This window comes from Neovison vison, chromosome 13 (assembly GCF_020171115.1).
Source record: "Neovison vison isolate M4711 chromosome 13, ASM_NN_V1, whole genome shotgun sequence".
Classification (NCBI taxonomy): domain Eukaryota; kingdom Metazoa; phylum Chordata; class Mammalia; order Carnivora; family Mustelidae; genus Neogale; species Neogale vison.
The window spans coordinates 12,126,915-12,145,204 of record NC_058103.1 but is presented as its reverse complement, the minus strand read 5'-3'; the positions used below and the strand labels follow the sequence as shown (position 1 = coordinate 12,145,204).

The window sequence follows — 18,290 nt, the reverse complement described above, 5'->3', positions numbered from 1 at the left end:
TGCTGTAAGAACGTAAAACCACTTCTGAAAACAAGTAAGTTTTATTAACAATGGCCCAAATCTGGAAACAACACAAATGTCATCAGATGAATGGATACACAATATACATATTCATATACAATGGAATAATACTCCGCACAAAAAGAATAAACTAATCCATGCAACATGATGAACTCAAAAGCATCCCATCAGGTGCAAAAGGCCATATTGGGACTATCTTAATACGGACTCCTAGAAGAGGGAGAACTATAATGACATAAGGTATGCAGTGGCTGCCTCGGGTGGGGGCGGAGGAGAGACGGACTGCCATGGGGCAACAAAGAATCTTTTGAAGATGACAGAAATGTTCTGTATCTCCACTGTAGTAATTCAAAGGTGTGCACATCTGTGACAGCTCAACTGATCGCACACGTTAAATGGATGTGATTTATCATACCTACATTATAGATCAATAAAATTGATTCAAAAACAAAGAAGAAAAAAAGACAGGTCAGGTAAGAGTCTAAGCAGATGGTCGCGTATGAAACAGCACGTAGTCAGTGGAATTCCCACAAAATACAAATCACGATTTTGGAGAGTAAGTGGTATTTGTTTTGTTTTTTGCATTTCATTTTTATTTTTTTTTAAATATTTTTATTTATTTATTGGACAGAGAGATCACAAGTAGGCAGAGAGGCAGGCAGAGAGAGAGGAGGAAGCAGGCTCCCCACTGAGCAGAAAGCCCGATGCGGGGCTTGATCCCAGGACCCTGGGATCATTACCTGAGTCGAAGGCAGAGGCCTAACCCACTGAACCACCCAGGTGCCCCTGCGTTTCATTTTTAAAAGTACTATGTGTCATCAGATTCAAAAGTAGTGTATTAAATGAAGAAAAGTTGCCCCACTCCCCAGAGACAGCCACTGTGCTCTTCTGAATCCTTTTTATGTACACTTGTTCTGTAACAATTGAATCCCTCCCCTCATACACACTTTCTAAAACTTACTTCTTTTGCTTACTAAGTAGCTTAACTTTTCACATCAATAATAAAGATGCACCAAGTTCTAAATATTATACTAAGTTTTATGTACTATCATTTCTTTTAGGGGTTCTCTAACAACAGACATGAAGATTATTTAAAGTCTTTCAAAATTACTAACAATGCTACAATGAATGCTCATGTACATGTATCTTTACCAGTTTATAAAATCTGTAGATTAAAAGCCATCGACATTTTTGGTCTACAGTTCTAAAGTACACTCCAGGAGCATTTAATCTTCAGATGTTTTCCAATTATAGACATACTCCACATTCAAAGATGAAAAAGATCTCAACTTTCTTTTAATTTGCAATTTAAAAAATTATAATAAAGCTTAACTGTTTGCCTCTGATTGCAAACCACTTGTATTTTTTAACTCTTGACTTTTCTAGTTATTAATCTTTATCTTACTGATGATTTGAAGTGCTTATTGTGGCAAAGACTGATGACTGACCTCCCTTCCCCTTCCACAATATACCATTCCCTCACTGAATCTTGGCTGGGTCTATGTTGGCCTAGTTAGAGACATTCCCTAGCTAGCCTCTCCTGCAGCTAGAAATTGCCATGTGACGATGTATGGGCCCACAGGAGAGAGAAAATGACAGGCCCATGTTTCAAGTCACAACGTGAAAGATACACGCTAACAGTCCTTACATTGTTTTAGCAACATTTCCCTTCCTGTTTTTCAGATAAATGTCAATGACAGAAGCTGTCACTATGGATCAGCAGGTAAGTGACATGTGGAAGGTAACAGAACCAACCCATCTGCTGGGGACAGCTCCCCTTAAACTGAGAGACGTGTAAACTTCTCTCTTATTTCAGGGACTGACTGGTGAGGGGCTGGGGATGGGGGGCGGGTATCTTCCACGGTAGAATCCAACCTGTATTTCAGTTAATGCATACATTAACCAAATTTAACTTAGGATCTTAAAAATGTTAATGTTAGAAAGTAGATAATCTAGGCTAGTACTTCACTGAATTCTTTACAACAGAGACAAGCAAGAAACAAACTGGGTATCTCAACCAGTCCCTGTTATCTTGTACAAAATTCCTAGAGCATCCAAACTTTTTAAAAAATAATATACCAATATACCAGAAGTCTTTCCACAGTAACAGCAATAAACTTCTGAGCATTGTCCAGGGGATGAGTCTGGAGAAGATAAAAGTTGGTCTAGGTTTATTTTTCATTTATAATATTTGGGGAGGTAAAACATACACTATCAACTCCTGCCAGATAAAGTGTAAACTGGGACAAGCTTCCATAAAGCAATTGACAGTATATGTCAAAGCCCCAAAATGTTTATTCCCCTGGATGATTCCCTTCAACATATTTATCCTAAGGAAATAACCACAGCTGTACTGAAAGGTTTATGTAACGGAGGTCCAGCAGAGAGTTTACTACAACAGGAAATATCAGGGGAATCATCATGAAGATTAACAATGCGGTTAACTGGTTAAATAAATTTATGATTAATGTTAATAACCTTTGTTATTAACTTTAAATGTTAATAACCTTTGTTATTAACATTAATAGCAATGATTAGTTATGTAATTGACTTATTATTGCCAGGCACTATTCTAATTGCTCTGCACATTTTAATTGATATAATCCTCTCCATAAGCCTGTAAGTAGTATTATTACTGAGGCTTTGATAAATGAGAAAACTGATGCACGGGAGAGAAAATAACTTGACCAAGGTCACACAGCTAGTGAGTAGTAGAGCATGGACTGGAAGCTGGGAAGTTTGACTCTACAGTCTACTATGCTATACTGCCTTTCATGGAGATTTAAGAGATAAAATAATTTGCCATCGCCTAAACAAGTTAAAAAACATAACATGAGTAAATAACACATGTGCTAAGTGAAAAAAGCAAGATACAAAGCTCATACAGTAGCACAAAAGTCACACATCATGATCCCAATTCTATTTCAGAAAAGTACATAAATGTATGCATTAAAAAAAGACAGGAAGGAAAGAAATCATAAAGTTTCAATAGTCAGTATTTCTAAGTGATAAAATTACAGATGGCTTACTTTTCATTATATTTTCTAATATTTCTAAACTTGTTTTTTTTTTTTTTTTTAAATTGGTACAGACCAAGTGAGAAAGAGACAGAGAGAGAGCCCAAGCACAAGCCAGGAAATAGCAGGCAGGGGAGAAGCAGGGTCCCCGCTGAACAAGCTGATGTGCAGCTTGATCCCAGGATTCTGGGCTCATGGCCTGAGCCAAAGGCAGATGCTTAACTGACTGAACCATCCAGAAAGCCCTAAACTTGTATTTGTGTTATAAGAATGGGAAAAGCACTTTCTAATTTTATCAAAAGGAAGAATATATCCCAAAATCCAATAATATTTCCTCCTTTTAGCTGTAATGAAGGATTTTTACTGCTTCAATAAAAATAAACACTTACTTTCATTTGTATATCCTTTGTGTTGCACTTCACCCCAAAATAAAATAAAATTCAGTATTTTTTATATTCAAAAATAACAATAAAGAACAATGAAGGAGAAGATCTAAGCTGCTGCGAAAAGAATCTAATGTTTTGTTTAGATGAGTGAAAATGATGTGCCATAACAAGGGGCACTGAGATACAGACTCAGATCCCTTATACCTACTTTATATTTACAGTAACAAGGAAAAGTTCCTATAATGTACTACAAATGCTAAGAATAGTACATAATATATATAACCTTTTAAAACACCAGGTCTAACTCTAATAAAAATCACTGAAAGTAGGGGCGCCTGGGTGACTCAGTGGGTTAAAGCCTCTGCCTTCAGCTCAGGTCATGATCCCGGGTCCTGGGATCGAGCCCCACATCCGGCTCTCTGCTCTCTCTCTGCCTACTTGTGATCTCTCTTTCCCTCTGTCAAATAAATAAATACAATCTTAAAAAAAAATCACTGAAAGTATTATAAATCATATAAGCCCCTGCTCTTTAAAGTAAAAAATTTAAAAGCCTCCAAATCATATTTCTGCTTAATAATGCATAGCTGTTATAAACCGCTTAATAAAAAGGGCAATAGGGTACTGCCAGATTTAAGACTTTTTCTACAGCTGACCATATTTTCAAGTTAATAAGTTCTGTAGCAAAGCAGATTATCTCAAAGAATACCTTCTTTGTCAATCCTCACACAGCAATGAAACAAAAGATAACCTTAAAAAAATTCAATTCACACATCACTTTTTAAACCTCTAATGCATTAATGAAATTAAGACTCAAATTCATCAAAGGAATACCATCTATGAGAATTTATATGTATACATATATTATTTTTTAACCATAGATATAAACTTGTTCTCATTTCTTGTCTGTTACAGCTAATTTTTACATGAAAATTTTATGTAACTTTATATATACTTTTTCAAAGCATATCCTCATCACTGACCACCACTAATTTCGTATACAGAAAACACACATAAATTTTCCTGCTTTACCAGACCTTATCTAGAATATTTCCTCTGAGATGAGCTACATATTAAGAGTTTAATTATCAACTATACAGGCATCATTACATCAATTTATTAGTCTTAATTTATAAGAGGAAGCTGAGATTAACATAAAAATTGAGAAGTGATCACCAAGCTTCCTAGAAAAAGCTTAACAGATATAAGATACAACTTTAAGGCTACCCAGACTCAGTCTCCTGTGTGACTCATCTGGGCACTAAGCACAGCTTGCTTTATTAATTGTAATTGCAATTTAATTCAGAATATAGTAGGAAATCAGCTGAAAACATATGAGTCCCCTAAAGGACTGTTGAAAAGAAAATTAACCTTTATGACTTGGTTAAAAAAAAAAGCAATAGGTCACATTGAAGGACTTGAGAAATTCTTAGAGAGTAATCAGATAGTAATCTGTCACTTCCATCATTTGAACCTTTTTTTTTCATGGAAGTGAAGTCTGTAAGTAAGAAAATCACCCAAAATTTTCCAACCAAGTTCTAAGTTATATACTTATAATTCAGCTTTTAAAATTATAATTAACAATTATGCCTCCTGAGTATGTGTAATGAAAATATTTTCTTCTGCTGAAAAACTTACTAATAAAATAGCATATTCAGTTAATTTTCCCACCATGTCTAATGTTATCTGGTAACCGTCAAATGCTAGTTAAAATTCAACAGAGATACAAGGATTCTCAGGGTTTAATATAGGAAATGGATGTGGTTATCTAGTATGACACCACAAAGTAAATATGTAGAAAGTAGTTAAGGAAAACTACCTAAGCTTAGAATTAAAACAGTGCCTGACTGCAAGTTTCCTTTAATCCAAAAAAGCTATACCTCTGCTTAAACAACCAATTACAATCTATACATGCGTACAGATGCAAACAATTATATGTACTCAAACATACACATGTGTGAATGCTTATATGAGTGTTTTATATAAGTGTATTATGTATATATATACATTTTCACATATAAAGGTTTAAAAATTTTTCAACTGAAGAAGCTAAATTTGGAAAAAAAAATCCTTTCTAAATATTCCACACTTTCAGGGAATATTATGACTAACTTTATTAAGATTTTATTTATTTATTTATTTGAGAAAAAGAATGAGAGAGAGAAAAAGCACGCATGAGTGGGGGGGGAGGGCAGAGGGAGAAGCAGGCTCCCCCACTGAGCAGGGAGCCCAATGTAGGGCTCGATCCCAGGACTCAGGGAACATGCCCTGACCCAAAGGCAGACACTTAATGCCTGAGCCACCCAGGCACCACAATATCATGACTAACTTTAACATCTGAGTACCCAAATTCATTTACCCCAAGTCATCTTACCAATGTTAATTATAATCATGTAGAAATTAAACCATGCAACAAAAATATTCTAGTGGAATGTTATAAAAATCAGTGTCTCTACCAATTCCTTTAAGTTCAACTGTAGCCCATCTTCAGGATCTTTTCTGGCCAACTTCATTTGCTCTAGAACATGTGTACACTGACCACTGTGGCTTGTTTTGTGCTCCTTATCACAATACATTCAGTGTGGCAGCACCCAGCTACCACAGGTCAGTAACTAGCTACCAGAAAGCAGGTAAGAAAAAAATCCAAATTTCAAGACAACAGCATCCTGAATATCCACCCACAGATGCTAAAGTCACCTCCAGGCTTCATCCTCAGAGCTGTGCAGAGAGTTCATGCATACGTATTTTCAATATTCTGCAAGTGGATTAAGGATGGCATTTTACAATGAAGGTTCTCTTAGCAAGTTTTTCGAGTAAATTAGGTTTTTATAGAGGAAAATCATCTATGCATCATCGTATGCTTGATTTGACAGAGGGGCAAAAATCCGAAACAGATCAAAATTAAGTCTTTTATTTTAGCAAATCTGCTACCACAGACCCAATGGGCAATGGTGATGGTCACTGTGATTTTATATGCACAAACTGACAAATCCTCTGTTCCAAAGACTTTGGGGATTAACCTGAGAGAAATAGTGATAGAAAATCATTAATTGCATATATTTGCAACTAAAAAAAGTATCACTATTTTAACTCAAAGCAAGTAACTAAACTGAAGACCCTCCTAATAAATTTCCTTACTTTTTCAAATTAAAAACGCAAAAGCAAAAGTACTCTAAAATTTAAATGTTTTGTTGCCTTCTCTTTTATTTACAATAACTATATGTGTGAATGTTATAAATATCTCAGTGACCATTTTCAAGTTACCATAAAATTTGCTAAAGATAATAATTTTCATCAAAATACATACCTAATAGTTGTTAACCTTCTGGAAACAATAAGGATTTTTACAAAATGGGATGAGTCAACAAACAGCCCATGAAGCTGGGTGCCTCACACCATACAGCCTTCTAGCCAAAGTGTCACATGCAGTATCATCTTTATAAATGAAATAGTTATAAACAGGGATGAACAAGACCACAGTGAGCAAATGTAATGCTTTCAACTGTGTTTTTTTAATAACATTTTCTTCATTGTATGTACTTAAATTGTTATCAATCTGCATTCTGAACACAAGAAAAATGGATTAGACAGAGAAACAGAAGACCAAAGCAGTAATAAATACTGTCTTTAAGATATAAAACACATATCTGAGTGGATATTAATAACTTATATTTATACATATATTAACAGGAAAAAGAAAAAACCTGATGGCATTACTGATCTTCATACAGAGCCATGGCACCGCGGAGTACTGTATGAGGATTATAGTAAGTCAGTTTCAGGTGACAGACACTGAAGTGAAATACAGAATACCCAAAAGAAAGATTCTGTACTAATACACCATGAGAAAGTATTTATGCCTTTCCTGAAGCCAGCGAATTCAAAGAAATTAAGGTCTAATCAAAATAACTTTTAAAACATCAACAATTCCCCTCATGGTATAAGTGCCAAGGAATAGATGAATTGCCCAAATCACTGTAAGAGAACACTAAAGCATGAACATTTATTAATACTTTTAGCTACCTTTCAGTAATAGACATGCTAAAAAAAAAAAATGCAGAATGCTGAGAGAAAAACAGAAAATGGGAAAGCAAGTCAAATTTTCCTCACACATAGGACATATCCTATAAAAAGTGCTCTTATGCATAGTTCCAAATGAAGCTATCTCACAAAAGAAGAGCAATCACTGTCACCCATTATCTACTGCATTATTGTTTTGTTATCACCAAGATTACATAAGGCCTGCATACCAAGTTCATCGTGCAAACTGCTGCCGCCTACAGCAGATGCATTGTCATGTGAGGCTTCTAAGTGGATACTCCCATTTCTCACCAGCAAGGACGCACTAGCACTGAGCACTGCAGCCTGGGAAGGGGGGCGGGACTGGACTTTGACCTGGGCTGTGGACTGCGGGCCTTGCTGACCATCTTGAAGGCTAGGAGAAAACATGGATTGGGGAGACATTACAGGGAAGAAAAGAGAAAACAATAGCTAGAATGAAGTCAATACAGAAAACTGATTTTGAAATGTAACTTGATTTTTTCAGTGTAACCTAAGAAAGAGCTAACAAACTTTGTAAAATATACAGATTATACTGTTGTCTTAAATCTTCTGGTCCTTAGAAATCTGATGCATAGTGATGAACACAGCAAACATTTAATGTATATGTAAGCTAATCAACCTGTGACTTTTTCCCACCACAAGCCAACAAAATTTTAGTACAAGGACAAAGAAAGCAGCAAAGAAACACAAGCACATTAAATATATGTGGGTCATAGCTGGTCCCCAATAGATAAATCCTCTTTTTCAGTTTAAATACGAACTTTTATTTATAACTTTATAATAATTCTAGAATTGTGCTTTCAAATATTCTGGCATCTCAAATTCACAATAAAACAAAGTTTTTATGCACTCGAAAACCAAAGAATCTTTATCAAATGCAACCAAGGTGACAATTTTGAATCAAAAGAATCACAAACTAGTACAAGAGAAACAGTAACAAACACCAACTCAACCAAGTGAAATACGAATGACGCTGGGATGCTAGAAGTGTGATTAATTTATAAAGTATTTTCTTCTATGAAAAGCCTACATATTTCGTAAAGAAGGCCACAGGCTCTATCTATATGTTACTACCTTCTCCAATCCATTTCATTGTTTCATTAACAAGGATCCATTATTTTAGAAAATCTTAAGAGTAATTTGGAAACCAGTAATTTCTCAAGGGATACTACTGTCTTTTTAAAATCTTACCGATTTTTAAAATACTTAGTATTTTATTATAATTTTGTCACTTATTAAAATTATTTATAAAGATCTAAATATCTAAAAATCTATAACTGTATTCTTAACTCATATTTTAGATGTTTATTTTAAAATACTATGAATTTTAACGTTCTTAGTATAATACTCAAATTTAAAGTGATGAAACTCATGGAAATATTTTCAGTATACAGTATTTCATTCTCTACATGACACTCAAAGTAAATCCGCATTTTGTTATTAAATTAGAACTTCTAGAAAAAAAAAAGAAAATGCTGCTTTGGATGACCTCATTGAATTACTTTATCATTTTCTTGAGTATCAACTCCTTTTTAGTGTTTTGAATTCAATACAATGGTTTCTCTAATGCCTACGAAACAAACTCATCTGTACAGACTGTGAAAAGAGCTGTAATTTGAAGTAGCCATGTAATAAAAGACTAACTAGAAAATATTGTTTATGTTGCGTAAGCCTACGGTTATAGCAACAAAAATCTACTCTGGAATTACACTGTCTTGACAGGGTAACCGCAGGTGACCACCTAAACTCAAATTTTAGTTCCTCAGTCCCTCTAAGTACATCGTAAGTGCTCAACAGCCACATGAATAGCAGCTACCACAGCGAGCAGCCGCCCGAGCGGCCAGAAGCTGGTAACACGCATCCAGCGCACCGCACAGCACAAATTATATAGTATTTCCACCACCATATCAAGTTCTATTACCCATCACTACCTGGAACATTCACATTTCAGGTTTCTTTTAGGGCCAAAGAAAAGTATACCCTCTAAGTAGAGCAGAGGAATGTACAGAACACATGAAAAAAACCAAGTCCACCCAATGTTGACTTGTCAATGCTTATTTGCATTCTTTAAGCCATAACTATGAAAGTAATCATTTGATAACTTCTTTGGAGTAGAATCTTTGTACAATCAACATAAATCAAGAGATGATCTTGGGAACTGATATAATTAAATATGGTGGTATCTTCCATATATACATAATAAGTCTGTTACTTCTCAAAATTTATCTCAAGTATTCACAAACCTTATAAAAATGATCAAATTGCACAAGGGAGAAAATTCTGATGAATAAAAAGTTTAAGTAGTTCAAGTACTAGGTCTCTTTTGATTCAGAAGACATTAAAAATTTTATACAATATGTACTCAACAAATTTTTCTTTACTTTTTTGTTTTCACTTCAAGTCAAAAACGAGATGCTATACAACAGATGTATTTTAATGTGAACACATCTGAGAATACAGTAATCCTCAACATATCCAAATATACAAAAAGGTTTTCAAAATAGCCGGTAATGCATGGGAATCAATTCCAGAAAAAGAAACCAAGGAAACAACTGAAAATCTACATGGCCATCAAGTTTTTGAACAACAAAAGCTAGTCGTAAATGCTACGTCTCTTGAATTCCTGTTTTCAGAATCCTTTAACAACAAAAATGACTGTCATTTTTGCAGAAGTTGGCAGGAAAACTGCTCCTGGTGGGTTGTACTTCACCTAACTAGTAACTGACAGGAACTAATACTTTTTAAAGTACCAATTATATATCAAAACATAGCAAAAGGAAAAGGTAGGAATTTAGGTCTAACTATCAGCTCTCAACAGCATCACTGACATGCACTCTTACTAATTAACATTTCCAGTTCAAATACCTGGCCCTGGTCTTTCCTCCCTCCGTACCACTGTAGTATTCGGCACACTCTGTCTTACGTTATTGTTTTGAATGTGTCTCCACAACTAAAAAATAAACCCTAAGAGTCTGCCTTATTCTTATGAACCTCCAGATTCCAGAGAACATTCAAGAGATTGTTTTAACCACAGTACACAAACAACAAATATTTGGTGGATTTATTCCTGAGCACCATGAAAGAATCCCTATGAATTTCTAACCATGGACTGTTAATACTACTATGAACTCATTTGATTACAGACCTTTCAATCTTATAATACTTTAAAAAAAATAAACTTAGGAACATAATAAACTTTTTTCCTTTCCCCAAAATGTACTAATTTCTTTTCATTCCAGTCCATTAACTAGAGTTCTAAAAGATATATTTGGGTTGATAAAAATAGATAAATATGGAACTCTTCGTTTTATAAAATTTTTAAATATTAATCTTTGCTTTTATCTCTAGTAACCAAGAAGAACTAGCAAGGGCCTAGAAAACCTACGTACAAGGCTAACTTAATAAAAAAAAAAAAAACTTTTAAAAATAAAATTCTGAAATAGGACATTCTAACAATTATTTTAAAAATTTGCAAATTCCCTTCATGAAGAAATTTATGATTCATTTACAATCCTTGGAGGCCTATATTTTACCAGGTTGCGTTTGATTGTCAAATACTTAAACTATTCATTAAAGTTTAAAATAAGTTAGTACATTTTACTAATACATAATTATAATTAAATTATTATCACTCCTATTCCATTCTCTTTGGACAATTAAGCTTTTCAAGTTTTCCATGACCATACCATCCATATTTACTTAAAGATGAGATTATTACATAACTCAAACTGAGAATTAACACCAATATACTCTACCTGAATTTTTTTGCAATTAAAAAAAGATTTTATCAAATTGTTGTTTCTCCTAATTCCTCTAAGCTAAATTTTATCATATTTCATCCACGATGAAGTCAGCCTATTTAAGATACATGCAAACTTTATACTGGAAATATCCTGGAACCTTAACAAAATCTACATGCTGACTACTAGATGACTTTTGAAAACCTCTAACGTGAGCCCTTTACAGATAAGCTTCATACCATATCCTCAGTTGAATGGTGAAGTATTTAAAACCCTACAAAATTCTACATAATTGGCTAGAGTCAGAACATAGTTCTTTAATATTCCACCAGGCAAAGAAAAAAAGTAATTTGTCTGCATTTGTTTGGTGAGTGGGATCCAGGAGCCTCATTTGTGCCAAAGAATGAAAGGATTTGTAAAGACTAAAAAGAAAATGTTAAAAAAAGGATTAAGAAAGATCAATATGGAGTAAGGAAGCAAGTATTATTCAAGGGGCAAAATGAAGCAGTTAGAAAAAAACAAAACCAAAAGTAAAACGAAATGCTGAGCTCTTTCTGCAGGTTGGGACCAGACCCCCCAGTCCAGCAGCAGAAGGAAAAACTACTTCAGGGAGCAAAGGAAAAGAAGTGAAGGGCATGTAGAAGAGAGGGTTTACAAAAAGCAGCAGAGCTCAGAAAAAAGTCTCTAGACCAAGTCTTTTTTTAACTGGTGCCTTCCCATTTTTACATTTTAAATGTTGGTTTAACTAATACATACTACCTTTAACAGAATTAGGTATTACTGCAGGATTAATTTGGAACACGACCTACTAAAGATGAAGCACCCAACTGTATTGTAAAATCCAGAAGAATAAGCAAGTCTTAAATCCCAGGGAACTATAAAAGCAAACATTTTGTTACTCTCGAGAATAAGATTTTACCAAGAGCAGAGCTCTGGCTCTTCTAATCTCTTGTGCATTCAACAGCAGTTACGTCATCAAATGCTGTTCCTTTTGAATGTCAAATTAAAATGTAGGAAAACAATTTGGTGGTGGTGTTTTTCAACACATACATTAATAAAAGCATACGGTATAATAGATGTGCTGCTTAAGCAAGCACATGTAAAGCATTTTTGTCCATATTTGTATTTGTAAAATAAAAGACAAATCTTTTGTCTCATAAGATACACTTGAGAATAAAACACTAAAATTTTAATCAAAAACTATTCCTAATATTATAATAGGTGCTTTCTCAATTAGGAGTATTAGAAAAAGTAAAAATGTCTTCAGTACTATCCAGAGGTTGAGAAATTCAACACAGATATATGCAAATATATACATAAATACCCAATTGACCATACTTTACCATTAATGGACTATTTTAGTTCCATGTCATTTACCAGGTCCTAGTAATTATGAAATAAAGGACACCAATTTTTAAGTAATACAAAATACATATTCTAGTGAAATAAAATAATCAAGCTGGCTTATCAAGCTGAGGGCCATTATCTGTATTCCTCAACAAGTTCCCTGCTCAGTCCATATTTGTTCCTATTATATTGTCGAGATGTTGGGAGGAAAGATGCTGCATTAGCATTAATTTGGAGTAGAAAAAAAATGAAAAGCTAACTTAAGGCATCTGTTTACATTTATATAACTGCACTCAAGTGATTTTGCTATTTAAAATTGACTAAACCAATCTGATCGTTTTGTTGAAACAGTGCAACGTAAGGCATGCATAATGCAACAAGCTCATGTGACATGCAGAGAAAGCTCAGAGAACTGAAAACTACAGGAGAGGAACCAGAGGAAAGAGAAAAGGCCATCTGAATGCTTTTCTGGGACTGACAGAACAGGTTAGAAGGTCTGTTACAGGCATGCTAAGCTTGGTGGAATTTTAAAATACCATACCTTAGGGGTGATCCGATGAGCAATGTAGGAGGGGTAGGGTTACTCCCTGCATTGTGCCGGCGCCGAACTGCCTGGCGCCTAAATGTGCTGCGTTCGCGGCGAAAGGACACTGCCTCCTCGCTGGCCTGTGCCGCTGCATCAAGATAGACTTAGGTCAAATAGGAGCCTAGGTCACAGATGTACATAGCAGCTGAGCCTGCCTCTCCCCTGACTTCCCACCCTCAAAGGTAAAGGGAACCCGTCTAGGTGAGCCAAACAGTTTTCATACATAAGCGGTTGATCTATCGTAGTCAGGAATACACAAAACATACAAGTCATTTATTTAAATTGTTTCTTTAAAAATGATTCTAATGTAGCTGGCCTTACTATCTTCTCTTCAATTTCAATTTCCTATTTTAATATCTCTGTTGCTTTAAATCTTTTTCTAAAAGCATTGATTTAATCCCATGATCCTCTATTCCCCCTTTAATTAAGTCAACCCCAAAAGTACAGTATTTGTTAGTCCCAGCCAACAGGAATGGGGCATTACTTTCTCACTCTCAAGAGGACAGTTCAAGCAAGTAATGGTAAAACGTCATTTCTGATGCTGAGGAGTATGGCGGTCTGGGCCCCAACTTTGGCAGCTTTTTAAATGTTTAATTCAAGACAGCATGGTCATATCAGAAAAGTAAGGTCGTTTGCTTCCATCAAACAGTATTCAACTCTGCACCCTAGCACAGGTCCCCTCAACACTAGGAAGCAAGTATCAGCTAGATGACAAGTACAGAAACTCATAGCTTAATCCAAAAGCAATAAAGTACAAGCTAAAACCAAATACACAATGACCAAATCACAACAATGCCGTTAAAGAATTATGTAAAATTTTATAAAACCATTCTCATTGACTGATTTCAGTTTCTAAAACAAAATGCAAAATGATACTTATTATCTGAATTTAAAACAACTGTTTCCCAGTGATCTGAATGTTGTGATCTAAATATTTTAAGGATGATCTTGACTATGACAAAGGGTATTTTCATACCAAATATGAATAAAGACAAAACAACTTAGTACAGCAGCATTCTTTCCAAACACTTTTTTCCTATTCAGTATGAAAAGGATTACAAATCCAAGAATGTTGTATTCATATTTCAGTTCTGCTGCAAACTTTTTAAAAATTTTAAAAGCGTAGTTACTAATTCTCAAATCATTATTCTGCTTAGCAATACACATTTCCACCAATGTGAATGTTGATTTTTTTAATGTTTTAATTTCCATATTTTTAATGTTTTTAATGTTTACATTTTTTATCCCTTCCCCAGACTATACCAGTGAACATTCTTTATGTAATGACTCTCTTATGATAAGGAATGTGCATACTACCTCCAGAAGGCATAGTGTTTCTGTGCAGGCATTGTTTTCTTTTATTGCAGGAGTGACAAGCACATAATTATTTCATCCATTTGGCAAGTTTCTGCCAGTGAGAAGCAGAAGTCACAAATTACAGGACACTTACTTACATATTTTATTTTTCAGCTCATACACCACAGTGACATTCTAAAGTTAGGCAACTACATAAGAATGAGGCTTTGGTGCTTTGGCTCCAAATCGGACTTGACTCCTTGAGCTAATATTTCTTTCCTTTTTTTTCTCCAGTTTCACTGAGATATAATGAAAGTTCCTTTAAATGTGAAAAACGTTACTTGTGAGAGCTCACATATGCAAAAATTACATATGACCTGTGAGAACAAATGATCATTAAACCTGGTCATCTAGAACCATGCTGTCCAACATGGTAGCCACTAGCCATATGTGGCCATTTAAACTTGTATTAATTAAAATTAAGAAGGATTAAAAATCAATTTATCAGATTCCTGAACCACAGTGCAAGTGTTCAATAAGTACATGACTAGTGGCTACCATTACTGGGGCAATACAAATGCAAAATATTTTCAACATCACAGAAAGTCGTATTGGATAGTGCTGATCTAGAAATTCAAGGACGCCTTCCTGTCACCACAATCTACAAAGCATATTGTGCGCTTAGCCTACTCCTGACAACTGGGACCTCAATAAAAGGAAACTGCAATCAGCACCATCACAAAGGAGAAAACATACTAGCAGGGTAGATATTGGATAAAGGATAAAACAAAGAACATGAGCTACTTGCAGGAAGACATGCAAACTTACATGAGCTACTGGTATTCCTGTTGGTGGCTCTTAGGTATCAGCAAGGTTAACTCGGGTTATGGAATTTAAAACTACTCTTTCGAAACTCAAGACATTTGTGACCTTATACTAAAGATTTCTATTACCGTGTAACAAACAACTGCAATTTACAGTCGTAACTTCATTAAGGAAATTATACACATTCTCTCTAGTTTTAGATATCTAGTTTAGATAATTTTATTCTTTATCTAAGATATAACTTGTGAAAAATAACTTAATCCATAAAATGTATTAAAATTACTCCAACAGATTTCGTGTTTATAATCATTGAATACTGAGAATAAAAGAAGGGAAACAGCCAACAGTATTTTTTACTCTCTTCCTTCTCCTAAAGACATAATGGTGTGAATTTTAAGTAAAAGCCAGTTACTCCATAATACTAAAATGAAAACACAAACTACAGTATCCATTTATAGTCAAAATATTCTTTGGCTTCTTCAGAAAACAATTTTTTTTTTTGCTATTATCACACCATTTATATTTTCTCATCTGCCAAAGAACTGCATACTACTACTCATTCTCCTAACCAAATAGTTTTGGAAACACTTCAAGATGAAAGTTTAGCCATCGAATGAACAATGTTTTAAAAAGGAGTTATGATTATTGCCTGTGTTGTCCTTGTAACATTCAGGGTGTAAACATCTACAGCTAAAAGAATTTTCAATGTTTACTATTGCAACTACTTTAGCAGCAGCTAGGGTCACACACTCAACTGAAGATGCTATGCCATAGTTCACGTCACAAAAAATAAGACTAAACCACACCCCCTGAGGAACGTACTACTTAGACCCATCATCTTTATTTAGAATAGGAGCCAGAGGGGTCCAGTTCTACTCCTGACAAAGAAATAAAAGTGTCTTTACAGCTTAAAATAATTTGCTGTAAGCACAATCATACAAGTTAAAGCCACTTGATGAAAATTCACTTCTAACAAACTCTTTTTGAATCCTTTAAATTTGTAAGAGAAAGAAAACAAAGCACGTGCAAAAAATCTTTGAACTAGGGAACCAGACAGGAGGGACAAAACACTCTAAAACCTGGTTTTGAAGTTGACATTTTGACATTGCTTGAAACCCAGAATGAGATTAACTAGAATAGTAACAGCATAAAATGCAAACAGTGAAAATGTAACACTCTGGCTACAACTAAAGTTAAAGGATTTGTAGGTAAAGGAGGAAACAAATACAACCATTGATCTAACTGATTGAAAAACCATAAATAACAGGACAGATTTAAAAATACTTTCAAGGACAAATACTTAGACAATTGTGAATCTTTTAATACATATTGTCAAAATCACAAATCATTTCTTTGTGTTAGAAGACTTCAAGAGACTGAACTATAAGCACAAGTTTAAGAGAGAACCTTGGATCGTGTAGCTCTCTATTTTTAAGAAAGTAAAACATTCATTCAATTAAGTTTAAACATTTACTGGGGGACTAAGGGCAATTCATGCACAAGGCACAGAGATCCTAAGATATTTTAGACAGGTGTGTGAGCTGATCTATCCTAAAGATCCTAAAGATCAAATAAAAAACCCAAACCACAATACATACCTCCCACTTCAGAAGTGACTTCCCATTTACCTAAATAACTCTGAGTTAAGGAAAATTCTCTAAATTCTGTACTGAATTGTTTTAGTGCATGATTTATTCTTATATTGGGGATAGTGAAACAACAGACTATCAGTTTGTTTTACTCTGTGAATGCAAACAGGAAAAATATATCAAAGGCAATAAGTACTTTCGGGATGGCAGGGAGGTACAAAAGAGGGAGGTAGGAAGCAAGGGTTATCCATATTCTATCTCAAACACTGGAAAGCTGTAACTGTAAGTACGTACAGAAAAAGATATAACCTGAAAACATATCAATCATACAACTGATTGCTTAACGTAAGGTTTCAAATGCAGTAAGTTATCTAGTTGCTATATACAGTTGTGAATGGCCTCTTTGATAGCTCAGTTGTTATTAAAATGAATAAAAATTTAGACAAAACTACTCAAAGGTGTTCTTTTCAGTAGGGAATGTTTATTATAGGAAAAAGTAAATTTGGGGCAATTGTGAAAATAAAAAGTTGGATTTTGGTACCTCAAAGAGATTAGAAGCAAATGATATTAGAAAATGAGACTTTAAAGAGAGACAAAAATACAGACAAGTGTACAGAAATCTCAGCAAAATAAGATATATACAGACATCTGACATACACTGAATATTCTTCAAGATGAAACTATTTTACTTAAGAATATAAAGTTACTACATAAAGAAATACATATTCAAATGATTATACAAAAGACATTTTCAAAGAAATAGTTTAAGTCTAGGCAGGAAACCCGTCTGATTTAAACATCTTTTCCCCTTCTTACTTTCCATGTCAGCCAAGGATGATGCTAACACCAGCATGCCAAGATTTTGTTCTAAAATAAAAACAAATACTCATCAGTGTCATTTTCTGGGAGCCGAAAGAACACTGAGAGGCTACTGCACAACCTCGAAACATTCATCTGAATTAAAACAATTTCAAACTGTGAACATTTTAAAGGACTACTTTACTTTTCGACAAGTAAACCAGAAAACAGCAACCAACAAGAAAGGATTAGCTCTGCGTCTTGAGTGAGGGAGTTTGCATTCCTACTGAGAGCTTCCCCAATCCCCGGCAGCCAGCCAATCCAGGTGGGTAGACAAAATGCTTTCAAGAAATCAAACCACACTCTGGAGTCGTGATACACAGCAGTTCCTAAAAGCCACAGTTTCAGGATCACTTACTTTCAACAGTGGCTTCTAGTGTTTTTTAATCCTTTGTAAATGGGACGAAAAGATATAGACCCTCTCCCAAAAAACTGCACCCAGAAACTCTTTTGCATATATTCTCAGAGATGCGCCTAAGAAGGGATCACTAGTGGAGTACATCTGAAGTGACATCTATTTGAAGAGGGAACTTCCCTTAACAAATGATTAAAAGGCAGTTTTTATA

The 18,290-nt window shown here is 34.6% G+C and overlaps 1 protein-coding gene across 4 annotated transcripts in view; it reads right to left on the bottom strand.

Moving 5' to 3' along the window:
• Nucleotides 1-18,290, bottom strand: part of PCNX1 (pecanex 1) — a 159,265-nt gene that overhangs the window by 72,808 nt on the left and 68,167 nt on the right. For 2 of the 4 annotated variants that reach the window (XM_044230297.1, XM_044230298.1), the window contains exons 7-8: nucleotides 13,112-13,244; nucleotides 7,672-7,856 (exon numbers count right to left, since the gene is read on the bottom strand). The exons of the other annotated variants lie outside the window; for them this stretch is intronic. In XM_044230297.1, coding sequence (XP_044086232.1) covers nucleotides 7,672-7,856; nucleotides 13,112-13,244 — 318 coding nt within the window. The remainder of the gene's footprint in view (nucleotides 1-7,671; nucleotides 7,857-13,111; nucleotides 13,245-18,290) is intronic. 4 annotated transcript variants of the gene reach the window in all.